The 26,202-nt window shown below is 38.6% G+C and overlaps 1 protein-coding gene across 3 annotated transcripts in view; it reads left to right on the forward strand.

The window, feature by feature from the left end:
- The window catches only part of c12.1 (spliceosome-associated protein CWC15), a 46,579-nt gene extending 20,888 nt beyond the window's left edge, over positions 1-25,691 (forward strand). For all 3 annotated transcript variants that reach the window (XM_076188555.1, XM_076188553.1, XM_076188554.1), the window contains one exon: positions 22,864-25,691. In XM_076188555.1, the coding sequence (XP_076044670.1) occupies positions 22,948-23,643 (696 nt within the window). In that variant the 5' untranslated portion in view covers positions 22,864-22,947 and the 3' untranslated portion in view covers positions 23,644-25,691. The remainder of the gene's footprint in view (positions 1-22,863) is intronic.
- Positions 25,692-26,202: the final 511 nt, after the last annotated feature.

Genomic DNA, 26,202 nt, shown 5'->3' on the forward strand with positions numbered 1-26,202 from the left:
CCTTTCCCTTTTTGGCTACCTCCCTTGGAAGGGGGAAAAAGCCTTGGTATATGTATGTATTTATATACCTTCAAAGTACTAAATTATAAATTTTTCCTTGACTCCACCACCACAATCTGGTAACATTGGACTCTGAGACACGCATGTGGCCAGTTGACGGAAAATGCTCAACTTAGCTCATTGTTCCCGCTAAATTGAGCTATTTCCATAGACGCGCGTCTGACCAACTAGCGGAAAATGGTCAACTTAGCGGACCATTTCCGCTAAGTTGAGCATTTTCGTTATTGCTATTTGCAGTTTACTAATTTGAGCTTCCACTAAATTGAGATTCGTTAAATCGGGCTTCTACTGTATATGTATATATATATATATATATATTATATATATATATATATATATATATATATATATATATATTGAAATGACAAATTTTCTACAACAGAAATTAAGCAAGAAAGAAAAACAGGATGCATATGATAGTTTGTGGGTAGAATGGACAAAAAAATTAATATAGCTGTAATATAGGCCAAAAACATTATCATTAGCTGATGACAAACTGTTGTTTCAAGAACTGTCTAGTTTCTGCAATCAGGACCTTTTGATAATATGTGATTTCAATTTTACTGACATTGATTGGATGACACTTGAACATGGCCATATAGGTAGTCGATTTTCTTGTAAAAGAGCCCACAAGACATGGAAACTTACTTGATCTATTGATCACTAGCCATGAAAGCATGATAACTGATGTAGAAGTTGGTGAAACTATTGTAAATAGCGATCACAACTTAGATTCAAACTGCAAAAAAAAAAATTAGAGGATGTACTTGTGTAGTTGGGAAGGCTTATGGGAGGATCTTGATTGAGAGGATTAGGAGAGGAACTGAGGGAGTGATTGGTGAGGAACAGTGTGGATTTAGGACGGGTAGAGGTTGTGTAGATCAAATTTTTGTGGTAAGACAGATATGTGAGAAAGCTATAGGAAAAGGAAAGGATGTTTTTTTGGCTTTTATGGATTTGGAAAACGCTTAAGACAGGGTAGACAGGAAGGCACTGTAGGAGGTTTTGCAAATATACGGGGTAGGAGGAAAGCTTCTAGGAGTTGTCAAGAGTTTTTACGAGAGTAATAGAGCATATGTCAGCATTAGAAATGGAGAGAGTGGGTGGTTCGAAGTAAAGGTGGGACTTCGTCAGGGATGCGTTATGTTGAGTATTAAGGGAGAGCGACTGGAGGAAGTGGATAGTTTTAGAAACTTGGGTGCAAATGTGGCAGGAAAAGGTGGAGTGAAGGTGGAGGTAGAATTTAGATTGAGAGAAGTGAGTAAATGACTTGGTGGATTAAAAAGTGTAATGAGGAATAGACATTTGGGGATGGATGCTAAGAGGAGACTGTATGAAGGAGTGATTGTGCCAACAGCATTGTATGGGGCAGAAACATGGAACATAAGAGAGAAAGAGTTTGAGATGAGGTGTCTGAGAAGTATGATGGGGGTTACTAGGCTAGATAGAGTGAGAAATGAGGAGGTGAGGAGGAGAACAGGGGTGGAAAGGAAGTTGGGAAATAGGGTTGATGAAAGAATATTACGATGGTTTGGACACATGGAAAGAATAAGTGAAGAAAGACTAATAAAAGAGGTATGGAAGGCAGATGTGGAGGGAGTGAACATGAAGGGATGTCCTAGGAGGTGATGTATGGTTGGGGCAAAGGGGGCTTTGGGGATGAGGGGAATGTCTGTTGAGGAAGGATGGGAGAGGACAGAAGACAGGGGTGAATGGAGAAAGGTTTTATATGGATGAGGTTGTAATGCATGAGATGGAATGGGTGGGGGGATGGGGGGTGAGATAGTATGTGTGAGCAAAATTTGATGCAGCCCGAAGGGATTTCTCCCCGTCTTCTCCTTTTATATATGGGGAGACGGAGAGGGGGGTTGCCAATTTAATGAAGCAGCCTTACTGTGGATGTGCTGTGCCTTGCGACACTACCTCTGACCCAGGGCAGTGGACAAGGTGCAGGGATGACCCGTCATCCAGGAGGTGCTAAGATAAGAGGGAGGGTGGAGGGGAGTGGATTGTATTTAGGGATGGAATGGGTGGGAATGATTTTATGCCTTTTTTCTTTTTGGCTACCTCCCTTGTATGGGGGAAAATGCCTATGATATATGTATGTACTTGTGTATCTAAAATACCCGATATTAGTAAAGCTCAGTTCATAGAACTACGTCAGGAGCTTCAGCTTACAGATTGGGAGACAAAATTAAGCGAAAGACCTGCAGATCAGATGTGGGAAATATTTCAAAATATGCATACTAAGATGATTCATAATTACATCCTGTTTAATGACAGAAGCCCCCAAATCAGGCTCACCCAAAATGGCTCAACAAAAAAATTGAAAAAAGTACTGCTAAAAAGAAACAGGTTTATAAGAAATACAAGTGCTCGGGTGCACCTAATGACTATCAAAGTTATGTAATGATACATAGAGATATAAAAAATACAGAAAAAAAAGACATTAAGAAATGAATATCGCTGATAAATTTAAAGAGAATCCCAAAGAATTCTATAGTTACATTAGAGATAAAAAGGTTATTAGGAATCACATTGGCCCACTATTATCTGCTGACGGTCAACTTGGGTATTCAAACGAAGGAATGTGTAATATTTTAAACAACTGTTTTAGGACGGTATTCATAAACAAAACACCTCAAAGTGAACTCCAATCTGAAACCTGTGAAAAATCTAGAGAGAAGTTACTACGGTAAATACAACCAAAGAAAAAATTAAAAGGTGTATAGAGAAACTCAAAATTAATAAAACACCAGGGCCTGTTGGTTGGCATCCAAGAATTTTGAAGGAAATGAAAAATGAGGTTGTTGATCCATTAGAAATTAATTTCAAATAATCCATCATATCCAGAGATGACCTAAGAGAATGGAAGCTAGTTAATGTTACTCCCATATTAAAAAAATGACAAATTATGGAAGCTATCATCAGAGATGCTATCGAACATCATTTAGAAAGTAACTGTTTGATAAATGATAGCCAGCATGGATTTAGACAGAAACGTTCTTGCATGACTAACTCGAATTCTACAACACAGTCATCTCAAATTATGACAAAAACAATATAGATTTAATATATCTAGACTTAGCAAAAGCTCTTGATACTGTCCCCCATGAAAAGCTACTTACTAGATTAGCTTCACATGGAGTAAGTGGTAGCCTATTAAATTGGTTGAATGATTGAAAACAGAGTTGTTTTAACCCCTTCCATATGGTGATGCCCACGTAGGCGTCATGAGGAGCAAGTGGGTACACAAGGCTGCCATATAGACGTCTTGATTATATTTATTGTAGTTGTACCTGCGTGACCCCCATACTCTGTAAACTGGCTTCATCATATTTTCTATGGTTATCAAAATTCACAGGTGAAAGAGAATGAGCATTACAGGGGTTACTTTATTTTTTATAATGTGAGTATTATGACGCAACATTGCACGTCTGGCAGCTAATGCTGCCCGCCAGATTTTGGCCCGGAGTGAAGGGGTTAAATGGCAAAAATTCTTGATGGAAAATTTTTATGAGCAGAGTTCCTCAGGGTTCCATTCTTGGGCCACTTCTATTCATAGTACAGTCAACTCCCCGTTAATGCGAGGGTTACATTCCTGAAGATGTCATGTTAATGGAAATCATGTTAACAGAACATAATTTCTCCATAAGACATAACGGTAATAGTGGGGATTACGTTCCTAGGCAACGGGAAAGTCCATCTATTTTGGGATTTTATTACTAAAAATCCTAAACAAACACACTATTGATAAATTTGAAGGTTACAGAAACAATAGAAACACACATTCTTACCATATTGGTATTTATTGTGCGGTAAAATAAAAAGAATTATGCATGTAAACATTATGACGCATCATTACCATCACTGTCGCTTGCCATGCTCCCATCCCCAACCTCACTCCCCTCTCCTTCCTCACTCCCCTCTCCTTCCTCACCCAGCTCTGCCTCCTCACTCTGCTCTCCCTCTCCCTCCTCGCCTCGCCCTGCCTCCTCTTCCTTGACTGTCTTTTTTTGAAAATGGTGGTGTTTCGTCTGCGTCGTCTTTTTCTTCATTTGATCGGACGTCACTTTGTATCAGTTCAGCTCTGACATAACTTTTCTGGCCACTGTTGCACTTCTGTTAATATTTGGATCTTGGACTTCCAAGATATCCAGTCCTTCTCATATAAACAAGTGCTTTTAAAGATCACTTTTGGTCAAGACTCTCTCGGGCTCTGGGGTTTCTAATATAGGCCGAGATGCAGCTGCCTCCAACTCTGCATTCTGTATCGTCTCCATCTCTTACAGTTCTTCGTTAGTCAGCTCCACGGTGTGCAATTCTAGCAGTTCATCAATGTCCTTCTGCTCAAGTTGGTCAAACCCAGTTTCCCTGGCCTTGTCAAGACTTTCCTTGTTAGCTTTTGAGACATTTTCTTGAATGTCAAAGCCAACGAAATCATACACCAACTGAGGACATAGATGTTTCCAAACCCCGTTTAGGCATTTCCTTGGCACTTTCTCCCAAGATTCTTTAATGAAGTGGAGAGCATCTTTGATGGTAAACAGCTTCCAATATTCCTTCACGGTCATCTTGTCTTTTTGTGTCCTCTAAACCATGTCAGTCGGGGTCGATCGTAGATAATACGACTTGAAGGTTTTAATAATTCCTTGGTCACATGGCTGCAGAATGGGAGTGGTGTTGGGCGGCAAGAAAGCGAGCTGGATGTTGTTGGAGAGATTTTGTATTGATGGGGGATGGCTGGGAGCATTATCCAAGATCAGGAGAATCTTGAATGGAATCTCTTTCTTCTTGCAGTAAAGTTCTAACTCTTTTTCCAATTTCCCAAAGTAGTCCTTGAATATGCTCCCCGTCATCCATCCTTTTTTGTTGGATTACCAGTAGCAGGGTAGGAAGGTCTTGACGTAGCCCTGTGAAGACACAAGAACAAATAAAATTAGTTTAGTGTGCCGTGAATTGTGAGTTGGTGACACAATTTTCTTTTTTGTTTTGGTGCACAAAAAAAAGAAACGAGTGTTTACAATCTCGGTAAAAAATTTCAAAGCTTTCATGACTAATAATCAACATCCATACATACACCTGTCTCATCTATATTAAAAATCTGCTTGGAAGTGTAGCCACCTTCCTTGATGATGGTCTTGAGGGTAGCCAGATACGTTTTGGCTGCTTCCACATCGGCAGATGTAGCTTCCCCAGTCATTTTGAGATTGTGGAAGCCATATCGTTTCTTGAGCCTGGAGAACCACCCAGAACTGGCATTGAAGGTCTTGGCTTTGTCTTTGTCCTCCTCATTCTCGTCTTGCACATCCTGGTAGAGACTTAAAGCTTTAGCTTGTATGATGGCCATGCTGATAGGGGCATTATGCTTGTTTTGGTTTTGGATCCATTGTGCCAATAACTTCTCCATCCTCTCCATCTCCATGGATCTTGCTCGGTAACATTGTGAAGAGAAGGCTGATGTACCAGCAACAGAACTGGCTCTGATCTTGTCAGCATTCACCCTGATGGTCTGCAAAGTGCTTTCATTCAGTCTGGTAGCATGAACAATAACCTGAAGTTCTTTCACCCCGATCATAATGATCCAACACTTATAACTTCTTTTCTATGGTCACAAGTTTTCTTGACATCTTTGTTGCACTCTCCTTTGGGGTACCAGTACGCTTGGTTGCCATAGTACAACCACTCCTCGTTTAACGACGACAATTCGGACCAGCGTTGCTGTCGTTAACCGAATTGGTCGTTAAGCGAAAGTGTACAGACGCTCCTCAACTTACGTTTTAGTTACGTTCCGAACGGCCGAACGTAAGTTGAAAATGAACGTAAGTTGTTACTGTACTATACATCCGTAAATTCTATTACCGTATCTTATAAAACACCCCTAAATCATTAATTATACACATAACATTGTAAAATAATAACATTAATTTCAAATAAATTAAATTCAAGCAACATAAATTGAGATGGTGGAGGAGGAGGAGGCAAGGCATGTTCAGTTTGTCGCTTGTGCAATGTAAACAATGGACGCAGCGTCATGCGCAAGTATCGTTTGAACTATGGAGAGCGCACTAAACTAAAAAATTCACTTTTTTTTTTACAGTCAGTTCAAACGTAAAACGAATTAATGTAAGTAGAGGAGCGTCTGTATACATATACGTACATGTACTGTAAGTACAATGTCCAGCAATACATGTATCTTTATTTTTGTGTATTTTCTCTCTTTTATACAGTACATTAAAGCTTTATTTACTGTTTTGGTAGTACAGAAAACCCTCAAATAACGCGGTGGTTAGGTTCCTGAAATTACCGTGTATGACCAAATCCGCGTATGCTGACATTCTATATTAAATACCGGGGTATTTTTTTAGTTTTGACGATGGGCGCAATATAGCAATAGAAAATTAATTATTAATTTTGTAAATTAAAATGTATCAACGTAATATGCAATCTTGTGGGTGGAAATGAAAATAAAAAATACCTTGCTACAAGCAAATATGCTAATGAATGAAGTCGGTAGCATAGGATCGGGACGCTATCTTGTCGTCTGTCAATTGACGGCCTCGGTACTTCCGACAGTACCTCGCCAGGTACATTTTCTTGAAGGAATGTTATGAAGCAGAGATACATGCATTCCTTCAAGCTGCAAGAACTTTGTATACCCCACAAGCTGAGAGAGTGGTTGAAAAGCCCGCCAACGTCTCCCACGATGATGACAACGAGGATGAGTCGGATGACATTTAATTTGCAGGTAATGATTTATTAACCACTTCGGTACGGGACTTAAATCTCACGGGCAGCAGCCAATGCCAGCCGTATGACGTGTCGTAATAATACTCGCATCATAAAATATAGTCACCGCTTATATCGATCGTTCTCTCTTTCACCCACGAATTTTGAAAACCACAGAGAATGGGATTCAGGGCGCATTTGGGAGAATGTAAAAACACAGGGGCGACTACAATAAATATAATCAAGATGCCGATATGGCAGCGTCACGAATCCACTTGCTCCTCATGACGCCTACGTGTGCGGCACCGTATGGAAGGGGTTAAACACAGGTTAGGTTAGTTTAGGTTAGATGAATTTATCATCCTTTCGTTTCTTCGACGTCGGTATCTATCATAACAAACATGGCGTACCATTCATCCTACACGAGTTCGTTACTTACGAAATCTGTTTTAGCACCTTTTTTGTTTTTTTATTTCTGCTCACAAAATTGCATATTACGTTGATACATTATAATTTACAAAATTAAAAATTAATTTTCTATTGCTATATTGTGCCCATGGTCGAAACTAATACCGGTATATACTGTACCCCAGGTAGTTTTTGCAGGTTGCAGGATGGTAATGTAGACCTAAGCTTCAGAACACTTTACCTCACAGCTAATATCCACCGTACAAGTTCATTTATAATGTCATACAAATTTGCCTCAGCCAACTTATCGTACACGACATCGTAACTTCGGGAGATTTACGTTAAACGAATATTGGTCTGTCATAAAGCCCATCGTTACTCCATGTTGTCGTTAAACAAGGAGTGGTTGTACACGAATTTATGTAACACAAAACTTTGATAGAATTGTTTATGAGTTCCACACGCTGTGAGGGCTGGCTTCACACTGAGGACAAAAGGCAGAGAGCGGAAGCATGGGAGTCAGAGCATCTCTTCTGCATTCTGGCGGCGAGATATTCAACTACAGTAGGCGGGAAATTCAACTCGCATAACATCGGACATTTTGTGTTATCAGAATATATACAGGTCGTAAGTCGATCTGGACGCAAGTCGGTCTATATATATATATATATATTAGTGATGTACCGAAGCTTCGGTATCGGTAAATATCGGTTTATTTTCAAGCTATCGGTATCGGTAAAATAGAAGGTATCGGTATATCGGTATTGAAAAATGAATACCGATACCGATACCTTGAGAGAAAATTTAAGTTAGATTACTTTCATTCATGAAACAAATAAATAATTATATAAATATATAAAGTAAAGGGTGTCTTTCACGCCATGTGGTTGTGAATCATTTGCGTCTTATGTAAGAAGAGAAGAGAGCTAGCTGATGGCTATTATCCTATTACCCTTTTCGATCTCATTCTTAATATTTATTTATTGTAATTATTTATTTATATTTAATATTTGAACTTGCATTTTCCAGATAGTCAATATTGTGATAAATTTATTAAATTACAATTAGAATTGCCAGAATTAGCAATAATGCCTAAGTCAAAGCAAAGTGTTATATGGAATCTAGTGACAGTATGCAAAGATGGTTCTTCAAAAGTATCCTGTAATTTCTGTAATACAATATTAAGCAGAGGAGGAATAAACAGGCAAACCCAAACAACAACAAATATTAGAAAGCATCTTCAACATAAACATCCTGATGAGTTTGGAAATGCCGAATTGGAGCAGAAAAAAGCAGCTGAATCAAACCCAACACTTGCCTCATTCTTAAATGTTCCACCTACCAAAAAGCTAAAAATTTCAACTTCAACTTCTAGTCAAAGTCAAACAGGCTGTTCAAGTGCAAAACAGGTATCTCAACAGCCAACTCTTGAAGCTACTCTCCAGTACAAAAAGATTTGTGACATCAACAGTGCTCCAGCAAAAGAGGTACACAAATATATTGCTGAAATGATCACAATAGATTGTCAAACTATATCTATTGTAGAAGATCTGGGATTTGCTAGGCTCCTTAATCACTTAAAACCAAACTATAAGATCCCAAGCAGGAAATACATCTCTAACACAACTATCCCAGAGCTTTATGAAAAAGTGCACAATAAAGTACAAGGCATTGTGAGCAATGCGCAAAATATCGGTATCGGTAACCCATTAAATTCCTGTATCGGTATCGGTAAAATGCTAAAAAAAAATATCGGTATCGGTAAAAATTTTGGTTCTGGCACATCACTAATATATATACATATATTTATATAAAGTATATATTACCCTTTATATATATATATATATATATATATATATATATTGTATATTTAGCATACTGAAATAATCTTAGCATCTTTGAACTATGTTGTATAGTATTTTTAACCTTTTTATAATTTCATCTGATTTTCTTTGGGAAACGTAGCCTAGGCCTAAGCATATTGAATAAAATCCTATCATCTTTGACCTATGATATTTAATACTGTATTTGTTAACCTTTGTATTATTTTACCATCAGACTTTCTTTAGGAAACGTATGCATACTGAATAAAATCTTATTATCTTTGAGCTACGTTGTTTAATATTAATTAACTTTTTATAATTTTCATTAGGAAATGTAGCCTAGGCCTACACATACTGAATAAAGTCCTGTCATCTTTGACCTACAAATCCTTTTTTGTTGGTTACATTAAAATCATTGTAAAGCAAAATTAGGAAAAAATATTTCGAAACACATTCTTTTCGTTTACGTACTGTACCGAAAATATTGTTATCGACAACAGACTAGGCATAAACAAAGTTTACTGTTACATTTTATTAATCGCAAAACATAAAAATACAAAATGCTGTGCCGAACATTTTGTCATCGACAACAGACTAGGCATAAAAAAATACTGTTACATTTTATTAATTGCAAAACATAAAAATACAAAATGTAAGGCAAAATTAGGATTTTTTTTATTTCAACAAAACACATTCTTTTCGTTTAAGTACTGTACCGAACATATTGTTATCGACAACAAACTAGCCTAGGCATAAAAAGTTTGTTATATTTTATTAATTGCAAAACATACAAAATGCAATGCAAAATTAGGAAACATTTTACTTCAAACAAACAAAATGAAAGAATATTTAGCTGGCTGGGATGCTGACGCTGCCGGCAGCCTGCGAAAACTATCGTACTCGCGTCTCGCAGCGTGCGGAGTAATTGTTCTGCGCTGCCAGACATAACATTGCAATTCTATTACTCTATTAAATGTTAAATATTATTGCACTATCTCGTGGTCGTAAAGTCGATCAGTCGTAAGTCGACAACTACCTGTACAGGTAAACGTCGACTTACGATGGCCGCGACTTACGATTGTTCGACTTTACGATGACGACGACGATATGATAATTTAACCCCTTCCATACGGTGCCGCACACGTAAGCGTCATGAGGAGCAAGTGGATTCGCGATATCGGCGTCTTGATTATATTTATTGTAGTCGCCCCTGTGTTTTTACATTCTCTCAAATGATTCATTCTCTGTGGTTTTCAAAATTCGCGGGTGAAAGAGAGAACGATCGATATAAGCGGTGACTATATTTTATGATGCGAGTATTATTACGTCACGTCGTACGGCTGGCATTGGCTGCTGCCCGCGAGATTTAAGTTTCGTACTGAAAATACATATTATAGTGTTTGAATATGGTAAAAAGGATAAAAATAATTAAATAAACTACTGTACATGTTTAATAGGCTATATTCAGTATCTCTGGTGGTTAATATACAGGTAGGCTAGGTACAGTGACCACGGAACATAGTGGGGATCGACTTACGATGAGATCGTCTTACGATGGCTCTATCGAAACCTAATGCCATCGTAAGTCGACGTTTACCTGTATTGATAAATTTTAAGTCGTCTAAGATCGAAATCGTGTTAACAGAACTCATTTTAACGGGGAATTGACTGTATATATAGATGATATAGACCACGGACTAAAATCTATTGTCTCCAAATTTGCTGATATTCCAAAATTGTGCAGAATGGCAAATCAATTGGATATTCAAGAAGATTTAGATAAATTACAGCAATGGTCTGAAAAGTGGCTAATGAAATTTAACACAAGTAAATGCAAGGTTATGCATGTAGGTAAAATAACAGTAAGTGCAATTACAAGTTATTTGGATATTCGTTAACAAAAGTGGATAGTGAGAAGGATGTCGGGGTAATTATCAGTAATGATCTCAAATCATCTAAGCAGTGTATTTCTAAAGGGATTGACAACATTAAAAGTGAAAATTTTTACACTGAATGAGAATCCGACAAGAAATGATGGTCTCAAACTATCAAGAAATAGATTTAATTTGGAAGTGGGTAGACTGTGTAGTTAACAAGTGGAATAAACTCCCTGCAGAGGTAGTGCAATGTAGTTCAGTTGAAAGCTTTAAGATTTATTTAGTTAAACATCTAAGCAAGATGCTGTAATGCTGGCCATTTGATTTATATTGTTTGTTATTTGTCTATTATTTGCTTGATTTTCATTTATTATTATCTATTATTATTTACTATTTACCTGTTTGTTTAATATTTAACTATACCTATTCATCTATTTATTTTATTTATTGTTATTTATATTATTGTATTTTTTATTTTATTTGTATCATTATATTTTTTCACATCCGACCTAGTTATTAACCGAAAGGTCTCCTGTCAGCATGCTCTGCCTTTGTAATCCTTTATAATCTTTGGGTTTAAATTGCTGAACATCCGTGGACTTGGTTGATTTTACCTGCTTACAAGTACAAAAAATGGGTGGAAGGATTTACTCCCATTTACTCCGCAGCAGTTTATAGCCAAACTAATTGTTTATAAAAAAAAAAAAAATTATGTATTTTGACAAGGGAATATATAACAATATATCTTTATGCATTTTGGCTTAATAGTTCTCTGTTATTCAAAAATACAATTTTTGTAAGTAGACTTTAGAGGCTTAAAAATTGTTTAAAACATCAGGCATCTTTATAAATAGTATTACATGTATTTTATTAGTGTTTTTAAAGTTTATATTGTTTGTTTTTTCTAATAGGAAGTTGTTCATCAGCAGCAACATAATAAAAAGTATTATTTAAATTTTTTGTTTTATGCATTTATGTAATGTAGTAATTATGCACTATTGGCTAATAGAATAAAACCACTAATTAATTATGCTTAGTGATGCTGGTTTAAAAATATTTGTAAACAAGAACTTTTCATGGAAACAAGTACATAATAAAAAGTAGATACATAATAAAATAGCCAATAAGTAGCCCAAGATTATGAAGCAAGTAAAAATCATAGTTCAATTACTTTATATTAAAACTGATACACCATAATTATATAAAGTGGAATTGGCATTGGCAACTAAGAGTGAATTAGCATCAGTATCAGCAATTAATGGTAAATAGGCATTGGTATCGGCAAAAATATGAAATCGGCACACCCCTATAAAATTTATTAATACATGCATACATATACCAAGGCTTTTTCCCCCTTACTAGGGAGGTAGCCAAAAAGGAAAAGGCATAAAATCATTCCCACCCATTCCATCCCTGAAAACACTCCACACCCCTCCACCCTCCCTCCCATCTTAGCACCTCCTAGATGACGGGTCATCCCTGCACCCTGTCCACTGCCCTGGGTCAGAAGCAGTGTCGCAAGACACAGCACATCCACAGCAAGACCGCTTCATTAAATCGGCGACCCCCCCTCTCCGTCCCCCCATATAAAGGAGAGGACAGGGAGAAATCCCTTCGGGCTGTGTCAAAATTTTGCTCACACACACTACCTCACCCCGTCTTCTGTCCTCTCCCGTCCTTCCTCAACAGACATTCCCCTCTTCCCCAAAGCCCCCTTCACCCCATCCATCCATCTCATCCTAGGACGTCCCCTCATGTTCACTCCCTCCACATCTGCCTTCCATACCTCCTTTACTAGTCTTTCTTCACTCATTCTTTCCATGTGTCCAAACCATCCTAATACTCTTTCATCAACCCTATCTCCCAACTCCCTTTCCACCCCTGTTCTCCTCCTCACCTCCTCATTTCTCACTCTAGCCTAGTAACCCCCATCATACTTCTCAGACACTTCATCTCAAACACATTCAAGCTCCTTCTCTCTTCCTCTCTTATGTTCCATGTTTCTGCTCCATACAGTGCTGTTGGCACAATCACTCCTTCATACAGTCTCCTCTTAGCATACATTCCCAAAAGTCTATTCCTCATTACACTTTTTAATCCACCAAGGCATTTACTCGCTTCTCTCAATCTACATTCTACCTCCACCTTTACTCCACCTTTTCCTGCCACATTTGCACCCAAGTATCTAAAACTATCCACTTCCTCCAGTTGCTCTCCCTTAACCACTTCACTACGGGACTTAAATCTCGCGGGCAGCAGCCAATGCCAGCCGTACGACGTGTCGTAATAATACTCGCATCATAAAATATAGTCACGGCTTATATCAATCGTTCTCTCTTTCACCCATGAATTTTGAAAACCACAGAGAATGGGATTTAGAGCAGATTAGGGAGAATGTAAAAACACAGGGGCGACTACAATAAATATAATCAAGACGCCGATATGGCAGCGTCGCGAATCCACTTGCTCCTCATGACGCCTACGTGTGCAGCATCGTATGGAAGGGGTTAATGCTCACTTCCAGATTACTGCCACTTTCACCCCTTGTACATCTCATCACCTTACTTTTACCCACATTTATCTTCAGCTTTCTTCTATCACACACTCTCCCAAACTCTGTCACCAACTTCCTCAATCCCTCCTCCGATCCTGCCACAAGTGCAGTGTCGTCCGCAAACAACAGCTGGCTCACCTCCCACTTTTCTCCATTTTCTTTAACCATCTCCAATCCCTGACCCACTACCCTTGCATTTAGCTCTCGCACTACCCCATCCATGCATAAGTTGAACAGCCAGGGTGACATAACGCATCCTTGACGAAGTCCCACCTTTACCACCACTCACTCTCTCCATTTCTAATCTGACACAAGCTCTACTACTCTCATAAAAACTCTTGACAGCTCCGAGAAGCTTTCCTCCTATCCCGTATATCCGCATAACCTCCCACAGTGCCTTTCTGTCTACCCTGTCATAAGCCTTTTCCAGATCCATAAAGGCCCAAAAAACATCCTTCCCCTTTCCTATAGCCTTCTCACATATCTGTCTTACCACAAAAATTTGATCTACACAACCTCTACCTGTCCTAAATCCACACTGTTCCTCACCAATTACTCCTTCTGTTCCTCTCCTAATCCTCTCAATCAAGATCCTCCCATAAGCCTTCCAAACTACACTTAACAAGCTTATCCCTCTGAAACTACTACATTCACACTTGTCCCCCATTCCCTTGTAAAGTGGAACTATACAGGCACTCCTCCAGTCCTCCGGCACTACCTTCTCTCCAGCAAACATTAAATAACCTCACCAACCAGTCCACCATCACTGTACCTCCTTTTTTAAGACATTCTGCATGGCATCCATCCAGACCAGGTGCCTTACCTGCTTTCATCATCTTAACTGCTGCCTTCACTTCATCCTTCCTTATTTCTCCTCCATTTTCCTCACTCATCACGGTCATTTTCTTAGCATTTCCCACTGCAGCTATCTTTCCCTCCCTATCCTCCTTCACATTTAGCAACTCCCTAAAATATTCTGCCCATCTTCCCCTTACTGCCTTCTCCTCCATTATCATCTCTCTATCTGTACCTTTTATCTTTTCTTCTCTACTTGATTCGCCTCCTCTTCCTCTCTTAATTTCTTTCCAAAACATCTTTTTATTACTTTCAAAATTTTCTGTCATACTCTTACCCCATTTTACATCTGCTCTCCTCTTTGCCTCCTTTACCTTTTTCTTTACTTCTCTTTTCTTTTCTTTGTACATCTCATATGACTCCCTCATCCTATTTTGTAACCAATCTGTGTAAGCTCGCTTCTTCTCTTCTACAACCTTCTTCATTTCCTCATCCCACCATTCACTACCCTTCCTTCTATTTCCTCCTGTTCTTGTTCCACACACCATCTTTGCACACTTTGTGACTCCCTCCTTGAACCATCCCCATTCCTCATCCACACCTACCTCTACTCTATCCTTCACTCCCTCCCACTCCTCCTTCAGCTTCTTCTTGTACTCCTTCTCCTCTTCATTTAAAGAGTTCACTCTAAGCATCTCCCTACCTTTTGCCCCTTTCCTCTTTCTCCATCTGTCCTCCACTCTCAACTTACCTTCCACCAGAAAATGATCTGATATTCCCCCACCCTCTCCCCTTAGCACATGTACATCCTTAACTCTTCCTATCATAATCCTATTTACCACTACATAGTCCATTAAAGCTCTATCTACCACCCTTCCCTCCACCACCCTCTCCCATGTGTACTTATGCTTGACTTTCTTCCGAAACATTGTATTTGCTATCATCAACTCTCTAGACACATTTCCACCATCAACTCTCCACTATGATTTTTTCCTGGAACTCCACATTTCCCAACCACTCCATCAATTGGATCCTTTCCTACCCTAGCATTAAGGTCTCCCAGTACTATTACATTTACACTTCTCCCTAAACCCTCTATGCACTCATTTAAATCTATCCAAAAGGCCTCCCTTTCTTCTACACTCTTCTCACTGCCAGGCCCATATGCACTTACAAAAACCCACATCTCCTTTCCCAGTTTCCTTCATCCACATTATCCTTGAGGAAACCTCCTTCCACTCCACTACATGTTTACCTATCTCTTCACTTACTAGAATAGCCACCCCTTCCCTCCCTCACCCTCTATTCACTCCTGATAACCTCCCACTTACACTCCCAAACTTACACTACCCTTCCCTTTCAGCTTAGTTTCACCCAAAGCCAACACATCCATCTTTCTTCTCACAAACATACTACCTATCTCTTCCCTTTTACTCTCATCTGTACCACATCCATGCACATTAAAAGACCCAAACCTTAGGGTGCTGGTCGGAGAACTCCCAGACCCTCTTATGCCTTTGCTTTTACTTTTAGGAATGTCTCCTGTGGGGCTACAAGGAGAAGGATGCCTAGTCCCAATCCCCGTCCCTTTCTTCTTGCCTCTTACGATCCAAGCGGGAATACTTGGTGGCAGTATTCTTTTCCCCCACCACAGGGAATTCCCCCACCACAGAAAAAGAATACTCAGAGAAATGGTACAGGACAGCAACAAGGGGTTGGGGGACAGCATAACGGAGGGACAGTCATAGTATAAAAGTGTCATCATTTCTCTATGAACAGAGTTTTCCTCTATCATAGACAAAATGATGTGTGGCTCTGGTCCGTAGGGGCGCCCCATATAGACCCTAAAGTATCGACTGCATGCTACTTTTCCACAATAGTAAAACCTAAACCTAAAACAGTCTAGTAATATTTGACCCATGGAATGCAGGATTTCTCTCTCTCTCTCCCCCCAACAGCTGTGTCTGGGCATAAAATCCAAAAGAGAAACAAAAACTTGATTTTTTTTTTTTTTTTTTTTTTTTTTCTTTTGTGACATGCGGACTCACCGGAGTACTGCCACATTCCATGGGTTAATAGTCAAAGTTAAACATTTGTCAATTGCAATTGAAGTTCAGCAGGCAGCATTAATTTCTCCCCTGTTTCTGAAGTCAAGCAGTTATGGTGTGGGGTGTATACATTACCACCAATGCTGAAGAGGCGTTTACTTTCCACTGAAGATGGTGGAAAGCACAGCATTTTGTTGGCAACTTTTCCAAGTTCAGGATATGAGTTGTCTCTGCACCAATTCAAGGAATATGAGTCACATGGTTCTAGTGAGAGGGAGCAAAACTTATCAACTTTGCTTTGTAGTGTCAGAACAGATGAAGATAATCTTAATTTTTTTCTTTGAAGTTTCATTTTGTCCAAATTTGACCCATGTGATTGTGAATTTGACAGCAAATCATCTAAGCATGAGTGAGAGTCATAGCTGTCATTGTCAAAAAGCATAAAGATGTATTGTTATGTATTCACTTATCAAAATACATAAAAATATTTATACACAATTTGTTTGGCTAGAAGTTGCTGTGGAGTAAGTGGGAGTAAATCCGCCCGCCGATTTTTCGCACATATAAGCAGGTAAAATTGATCTAGTCCGTGGACACCCAGATGATTTACTCCCATATTACTCTCACTTAATTTCTGTTATAGAAACTTTGCTGTTTAAAAATATATATATATATATACAGTATATATATATATATATATATATAAAAAATGCAAAAATAAAATTAAAAATTAATATAATTTGCTCTGACATTTACTCCGACTTGTGCTGCTATTTTAAAAGTTTCTGTGATTATACATCCTTGTGTCTGCAGATTTTATCACCTCTGCATAAAATTTTCAAAATGTGTTTTATGGCACTAGATGGCAATGTAGGTTTACCACCACTGCAGTATATTCCTAGCCACCTCATTCCCTACAGTTGTGATGCTATTTGAAAATGAAATAAAGCAATGATTATTTGGTAGTGGTATCTCAAATAGCACATGCTGCATGGCCCAGTGCAACCACCAGAACAATGAAATAGGTGAATTACTGAATTGGCATCAGTAAAATGATAGACGAGATAAACACCATATGAGGACGGAGCCTTTATTTGTACGACGTTTCCCTTATTACAGCTTTTTCAGTAAAATAATACCAATATCAATTCTTGCTGCTGCCAATTAATTGGCAAACTCCTAATATATATACACATATGCACCCTTGGTATATAGATTTATATATATATATATATATACAGTATTGTGAAACACGTAGTTTAGCCTCAAATAGTTTGAGGGAGAGGTATTTGAAATTTCAGATCCAATTTCTACCCACTGCACTAAACTGGAAGCTGTAAATCAATTCCAAAATCATGCAAACATGGATATTCAACATGAAATTTAATATACTATTATTACTATATAACCTAACCTAACATAACCATTCCATATAGAAAATAGATCTTTAAAATAAAAAAATAAAAAAGAAGAATGTGTTTGCCTGATACTGGAATAGAACCAAGCTCTCTCTCTCTCTGCATTGTGTGCCCTCACAAAGAAGGTAGACAAGGAGGACAAAGATATTTCCCCAATCAACTCTTAACCCCTTCCATACGGTGCCGCACATGTAGGCGTCATGGGGAGCGAGTGTATTCACGAGGCTGCCATATCGGCGTCTTGATTATATTCGTTGTAGTCGCCCCTCCATAATGACATTCTTTCTAATTCTTTTGTAATCGCATTTTCTATGGTTATCAAAATTCACAGGTGAAGAGAGAACGATCGATATAAGCGGTGACTATATTTTATGATGCGAGTATTATTACGACACGTCGTACGGCTGGCATTGGCTGCCGCCACCGAAATCTAAGTCCATGACGCCTACGTGTGCGGCACCGTATGGAAGGGGTTAACATGCAGTCAACTCTCAACATTTGTGGATCACTTACAGATTTAATTATTCAAGGAGATGTGAATATGACCAGATTAGATTATTTGATTATGCAAATAGGCTGCTAATATTAAATTATGGTATTTCTGCTTAGGTCTACCTATGGTCTATTGCTTTTTGTATTCTAGATCAACTCACCATGTCAGTTAGCAGCATTTCTTAAAAAAAGACATATCATATATTAACCCTAGATTGGTGGAGCGGGGCCAATTGGATACACACTTTTCGCGCTTAAATTTTCGCGGGCTTTTTTGTCCACAATAATGCCTATGTGGTAACTTTTATTGTTTGAGTTATCAGTAATTATTATATTTTTTCTTTTAAGGGTGTTTTTACCCCATCTGGATACATAATATAGCCCCTATAAGGTAGTGTGTATCCGATTGGTCCAGTTCCTACCGGATATGCTACGCTTGTGGACGTCAGATGGGAAAAGTCAAATCATTATATATCTTCACATGGTAGCTTAGAAACAAAAATTTTGTATTGTATAGGTAGAAAAAAATACTATAATTGTATACACAACTCTATAATAGAGAAGGAATTGTCATTATATAGTTTTTTCAATTTCATTTTAGGTTGTCGAAACCAAAAATGAAACGTACTATATACTACACTGAAGATGAGTTAGCACAGCATGTAAACTCTCATGAGTTTCAACATGGTTGTGATAATACGTCGGTGACAATAAATGAAAGTAATAATATAACCATCGTGACTAAATGAGGGTTCTAGGACAGAGGGCCAAGGTGGCACAGTGCTCGCAATATCACCTATTTATATTTTTTGCGTCGCCAGAGACATTTATTGAATGCTTAGAAGGTCCTCATAGGGATTTGAGTGCTGTCATTACATCCTGTCTTCCCCTCCCCCTCTAAATTCCACATCCGGTTACCTCCTCTCCCTCAGTGCATAGGCCTACGCACCAATCCCCCCCTCCCCCTCTCACACTCCACTTCCGTCTCTATGTAAGTGCAATTTCATACAAAGAATATATGTTTCACATAGAAACACAATTTCATAAAAGAAAAATAAGTACATGCATTATTTTTACACATTACACATAAAAATTCATTTCCAAAATCACCCATATTCATTTAGTCATGACGAAGTTTTTTTTGTACAATTGAGGTTTTAAAGGTTTTGTATGAGATGAATGGACATATGTAGGTCATTGTTATAATGTTTTTTTTACCAAGTTCCTCTTATATTAGGCTCAGGAACACGTAATCTCAATCCTTTGATTTTCTGTCAAAGTTTTTTTCAATTGTTCATAGTTGTCATTTTTTATTTTGGAATTACGTTAATTTTGTATTAGCAGGACTCTACGAACCCTATATTTATATTATAGTAACTTTAAATGGACAAAAAACACACGCATATATTTTATTTTAATTTTTTATTCTGTGTATCTTTTTGGATACAGTGGTCACGGGAATCGCCAGCGCGCGCCACCTCCACCAATCTAGGGTTAATAATAACAACACTGTTTAGTGTATAAAATGGTATCTGACGCTCCTTAACTCTCCACCATCTCCCCATCTCAAACGCAGTTCAATCCCCTTGTCACCTAAGTTCCATGTAACTGCCTCTTCCCTAGCAAGGAGATATTGTGTATTCTCCTTGTAGAAATCCACATGCATGGACATTTTCATGATTCAGTATTTCATGAAGTATAAAATTTATATATATATATATATATATATATATATATATATATATATTATTATTATTATTATTTTTTTTTTTTTTTTTTTTTTTTTTTTTTTTTTTTTAACTACATTTGTACATACATTTTTACACATTTTCTTGATCTGAAATTGGCTGGATATTTTTCTCATTCTAATTATCCTTCTTTCATATTTTAATTTCATTCTAGTTAGATGCTTCTAGTTAGAGTAACCTCTTCAGTATGAGTCAAATACTTGTGTGCACATTAGGCAGCCAGATATATGATTATGCATCACAAAACACGCATTAAGAAATATAAAATTATAGCTGTAATAATTATTCTTTCACCCAGAATGTTTATAATCACAGAAAATGCAATCAAGCTGGTTCACACAATATGGGGGTTACTCAACTACAACTACAATACTAGCTCCTTGTATGCTCACTTGAGAGCCTCATGATGCCTACATAGGTGTCATCATATTTTAAGGGTTAAAATAGGTTAGGTTGCATACCCAAGTGTTAAGTTTGGTTGGTTGCCGATTTACCCACCCTGTACTGCCCACATGTTTCAGCACCATTACCATTTTCCCTCATTCATACTCTGACCACCATGGTCTTCTCACATTGTGTTTGCATTTACCTAATTGTAGTATACAGGAAAGAAGCAACAGTCATTGGGTCCTGTTTCCTACTCTCCAATTTATCATATGCCAACTTGGTATATCTGTATGTGTGCACAAGTGCATTTCAGGATATTGCTTTTATGGTTCTGTCAATGTTGGTTGTCACCATGGGGGTAAAAGATGTGTGTTAGAGGTAGTTTAATGGAATAGACTTCATAACCATGTACTGAGTGGTGAAACTATCAGTTGTTTTAAGAGAGGGTTAGACAACTTTCTGGATGGGGATGATACCATATGTTCAATAAGTAATGAGAAAATGTCAGGCGAGACATTAAATATATTTTAATCAAAATACTACTTCATGGTGAAGTACACATACATATATTCTATAAAATGATTAACTGGCAACTTTCTGTATTTGTAGGCCCGAGTGCAGCAGTGAATGTGGTGGAACCAGTCTGATTCAGTTTGCCAATCTGTGAACACTTGTCAAGATGCAAGGAAACATAGAGCAACATTACGCCATCAGATTTTGTGTTAAGCTTAACTACTTCACTCCAGGCCAAAATCTCGCGGGCAGCATTAGCTGCCAGACGTACGATGTTGCGTCATAATACTCGCATTATAAAAAATAAAGTCACCGCTGTATCGATCATTCTCTCTCACCTGTGAATTTTGATAACCATAGAAAATGTGATGAAGCCAGTTTACAGAGTATGGGGGTCACGCAGGCACAACTACAATAAATATAATCAAGACGCCAATATGGCAGCGTCGCGTATCCACTTGCTCCTCATGACGCCTACGTATGTGGCACCATATGGAAGGGGTTAAGAAAACCAAACAAGAAGCTTATGGAATGTTAAAGGAGGCCTATGGGGATGAACAGATGAGCCAAGCAAGTTTCTATCCATGGTTTAACAGATTTTCTGAAGGAAATGAACAGGTTGAGCATGAACCCAGATCTGGAGCACTGAAAAGTGTATGCAACATTGAAGAAGTGCAAAGGTTAGTGATGCAAGACTGTTGAATATCTGTGAGGATGATATCTGAAAATGTTGGTATTAGTATTGGCACAGTAGAGACAGTTCTGACCGAAGATCTGAAGCTCCACAAAGTCTGTGCCAAGTTCGTGCCTAAGATCCTCTCTGATGACCAGAGGCAGTTTCGTGTGGAATGTTGCACTGACATTCTCGAAATGATAGAGGCTGATTCAGGTTTCCTGAATAAGGTAGTGACTTGCGACGAGAGTTGGGTGTTCACCTACGACCCTGAGAGCAAATGTCAGAGTGCTCAGTGGAAGCACGCAACTTCCCCCAGACCCAAAAAGGCAAAGATGAGCAGGTCACAAGAGAAAGCCATGGTCATTCCTTTCTTTGACTCTCAGGGGCTTCTTCATGTTGAATAGGTTCCTCAGGGTCAAACCATCAATAAGGAATATTACCTTACTGTTCTGAAAAGGTTCAGGAAGAATATGAGAAAGAAAAGGCCTCAGCAGTGAAGGAGTGGTCAGTGGTGGTTCCACCAGGACAATGCCCCATGCCACAAGTCAACGCTGGTGACCACCTGGATGTCCGACAGGGGAATGAAAGTGGTACAGGAAGTCCTCATTATACGGTACATATGCGTGTCTGAAAACCTTACCGCAAATTGAAATTACCGTATACCGAACCCATTATAACATGTAATAATAGGATATGGCAGATGTACCTTCTCCCTGCTCTTTCCTCTCCAAAGTATCTAGCAGATACCATATCTGTGAATTTTTCTTACTGTAAATAGAATCGAGGGTAGTAATTACCAAATACCGTAACTGTGAATTTACCGGATAAAGAATTACCATATAAGGAGGACTCACTGTACAACACCCACCCTACATCCCAGACCTAGCCCCTTGCGATTTCTTTCTGTTCCCACGCATGAAAGACAGCCTCAGGGGAACCAGATTCCAGTCAACAGAGGAGCTGAAAGAGGAGTTGGAAAGTTACCTGAAGGGACTACTGAAAAAGGACTTTGGGGAGGTCTTCCAGGATTGGGAGAGGTGCATGCGTGTGTAGATGTGAGAGGCAATTATTTGGAAGGAGACAAAGTTTTGTAACCTTAAGTAAATAAATAGTGTCTCTCCTGACATTTTCTCATTACTTATTGATCGTAGTGGTAGGTGGTGATAGACATGGAACTGCCTAGTGTAGGCTTTATGGTTTCTTGCAGTTTCCTCCTTTCATATGTTCTTATAAAATCTTCACTTTCTTCTTTTCTTATTCTGGAATATATGGGGGTCAACTAGAGATTGTATTATTGTTGAAGAAGGCATTTTTTGACAGTTCTTTTTGTTGCAGGTGCATGTCAGCGAGCAGGAGTGGGAACTGGACCAGTGATAACAGGAGCAGCAGCAGCAGTGCCAATTTGACAGAAGGAGCAAAATGACAACAGCAGCACGTCCAACATTTGAACCCGCCAAGGGTGGGATGGGGCGTGGTGAACGAGATTTAGCTGCCCTGTCTAAGCAGTATTCATCTCGAGATTTGCCATCACACAACAAATTGAAGTACCGCGAGTATGGTCAGAACAGTGTTGATGAGGTACGCAACAGGGAATTCCGACGTGAGTTGGAGGACCGTGAGCGTGCTGCACGAGAAAAGAGGAGTGGAGGTAGTAGTAGTAGCAGCAGTGGATCCAGAGATGTTTCTTCTTCTTCATCATCATCATCCTCTAAAAAGCCCCGGCTAGACCAGATTACTCCTGCAAACCTAGATGCTGATGATCCTCAAGATGAAGATGATGATGACTCTGATAATGATGATTCAGAAGATGAAGCTGCCCTTTTTGCTGAGTTGGAGAAGATTCGTAAAGAGCGGGCTGCAGAAGAAGCACGGAAAGAGCAGGAGCGACAGGAACAGGAGGACCGGATACGTATGGAAAATATAATCAGTGGAAATCCTCTCCTCAATCTAAGTGGTAACATAAAGTCAGATTTGAAAGTTAAGCGACGTTGGGATGATGATGTAGTGTTCAAAAATTGTGCAGCATCAGAACCTGAAAAGAATGAAAAGAATTTTATCAACGACTCTTTGAGATCTGACTTCCATAAGCGTTTCATGGAGAAATATATAAAGTAGTGTACTTTTGATAACATTACTCAATTGGAAATTTTGGGTTTTTCCAATATAATTAAAGTTTCGTATATAATTCATCAGTGCATTCTAAGATGTACAAATTTCGTTAAATTAATTTTCTTGGACCTTGCTTTGCAACCACCACTTATTTTTACTATTGTATGAATGCTTATCAGGGTTTTCTTATAAAGTTTCTTATTGTTGTACAAACTCACTTAAATAGAATTGTTTTGCAAACAGCAGTAGTTACTCCTTTACCATTCATTTTAACAGATATACCAAAAGGTTTTTCCCGATATATTGAAGGGGTGGCCAAGTGTACACCCACCCATCCAAAAACTCACTCATTTTCCCATTGATCTTAACACATCAAGAATGAAGGGTCATCTGTCCCATTCCATATTTCTTGTGTCAGAGGCAATGTATCAAGACAACACTTCCACACCAGGGCCTGACACTCAGAGCTGATATACCCCCCCCCCCCCACTGCTGCATCATGTGGCAAACTCCTCCCACCCTTATCCACTTAAGAAATATATGGAGACAAGAAGATCCTTTCACACCATGTAATTCCCTTGTCCATTTATTACCACTCTCCATTGACTCCCAATTTTTTTCTCACTTCCTTGCTTAACAGACATTCCTCTTGTATCCAATGCTCCCTTCACCCCATCCATCCCCCTCATTCTTGATCTTCCCCACAAGTTCCCTCTGTCCACTTCTGCTTTTCCCCACTTTTTTGTTAGTCTTTTTTCATTCATTCTTTCTATGCCCAAACCATCCTAGCATTCTTTGGTAAATTTTGTCTACTAGCTCTCTTTCCACTCTTGCTCTGCTTCACCTCCAACACTTAAGCTCACATACTGTATGCTCAGGGTTTCCATTATTACCATCTTCAAATTCCAAGTCTCAGTTCCATACAGTGCCAAGGGCATAATCACTCATTATACACTGTATTTTTCACCTACTAAGAGTCGAGGCTTTTCATTTGTCTATCTATATACCAAGAGCTTTTTCTCCCATATAATGGAGGTAGGTAAGTCAGAGGTACGGATCTATTCCGACCCATTTCACTCCCCTCCACCACCCTTTCCACCCCTCCCATCTCAGCTTCTCATGGATGACAGGTCATCCCTGACCTGTTCATTTGTACCATGTAATGATAATTGCTGCTTTGAATTTCACTGATCCACAATCCCACAGTAGCACTGGTCCTTGGTCCCTCAGAGATCTGTATGGGAAGAAATTTGAATTGTTGCTTGTGTTGCATTAGTGTGGGATCTGTCACCAGTTTACAGTAGTTGGAAGAGGTTAGTAGCTTTTCTTATGTGAAAAGTTGGAGATGATAGAGACCATATGCCCATCCCAGAGACTGTGTCAGCCCCTCAAGAATGCACCCCACCCCCAGATGGAAGTGAGGGTGTGGGTAGGTTGTGAATTACAGTTGTTGTCTTGCATTTAACAGACTGGCAACCCCAAAGTTGCTGAGAGATCTGTATGAGATTGTGAGGACTGTTGCCAGCTACTGTGGGGCTGCAGCTTTTCCACTTTGTGGAACTAGAGGCAAAAATTGATTGTGATCAACCAAGGTTATGAAAATTTTTAACATAATGGCATTTTACTTACAACTATTTGTTATACTCTATAACATACTATTGTTTCAAATATTTTGAATGGAATTGTATTTTTTTTTTTTTTTTTTTTCATTCTTTCTTAATTGGAGGCTAATCTCTGCTCAAAAAAGAATGTTGATCACATGTCTCGGCTTCCTTTCTGGTACTGGTCTTGTATCTCTTCTTTACCACCTCTAAACTCCCATCTCAGCATGATTACATTGTCCCCAAGTGGTGGTTGTTGAGAGGGAAATACAATATAAGGTGAGCATTTCTTGTAAGAAAAAAAAAAAGAACATCCTTTAGGTTTGTTAAAGGGTTTTCAATTAACAAGTGGGGCTAACTATTGTTTAACATTAATTTTAATAATTTCATCAGTATTTTGGAATAAATGGTATACATTTTTATAGATGAATGTTAATAAATGTGTAGCATTAATTTTTGGTCTTGTATTGCCCTGTCCATCAGAGAAAATTTGCCTTGCTTGCTCTTTTCCTCCTTCATCACCCACTCTACTGCTACTCTCCTTTGAATTAATGTATTCATTTATTTAATTTGATTTTTTTTTTTTTTTTTTGGTGGGGGGTCCTCTTTCAAATATACAGTTTAGTAGTTAAGGTCTTAAAAGGATATTGAAAATAAAAGCCTGAATGTGATGGCAAAGTAGAATATATAAAGAAAAACATTCTTAGTTTATGTCAAGTGCCAGATTATAGTCTATCATTTGCTTGGAAGAAGTACTCTGATGGAGAGCTGGACTAAGAAACTATTTTCTAAACTTCAGCAGTGGAAAGAGAGAAATTACCACATGAATTAAATCTTGATCAAGAGATGTACAGAAAAAAAATCAATGCATCTGATATAATTGCGAAGAGGGTGGATTCCACATTTAACAAGCTATAAGGATTACACATTTGACAAGTGAGTAGTAGTTACCACAACAATAATA

The sequence above is a fragment of the Oratosquilla oratoria genome, chromosome 1 (assembly GCF_046742065.1).
Source record: "Oratosquilla oratoria isolate Oo_2021 chromosome 1, ASM4674206v1, whole genome shotgun sequence".
Classification (NCBI taxonomy): domain Eukaryota; kingdom Metazoa; phylum Arthropoda; class Malacostraca; order Stomatopoda; family Squillidae; genus Oratosquilla; species Oratosquilla oratoria.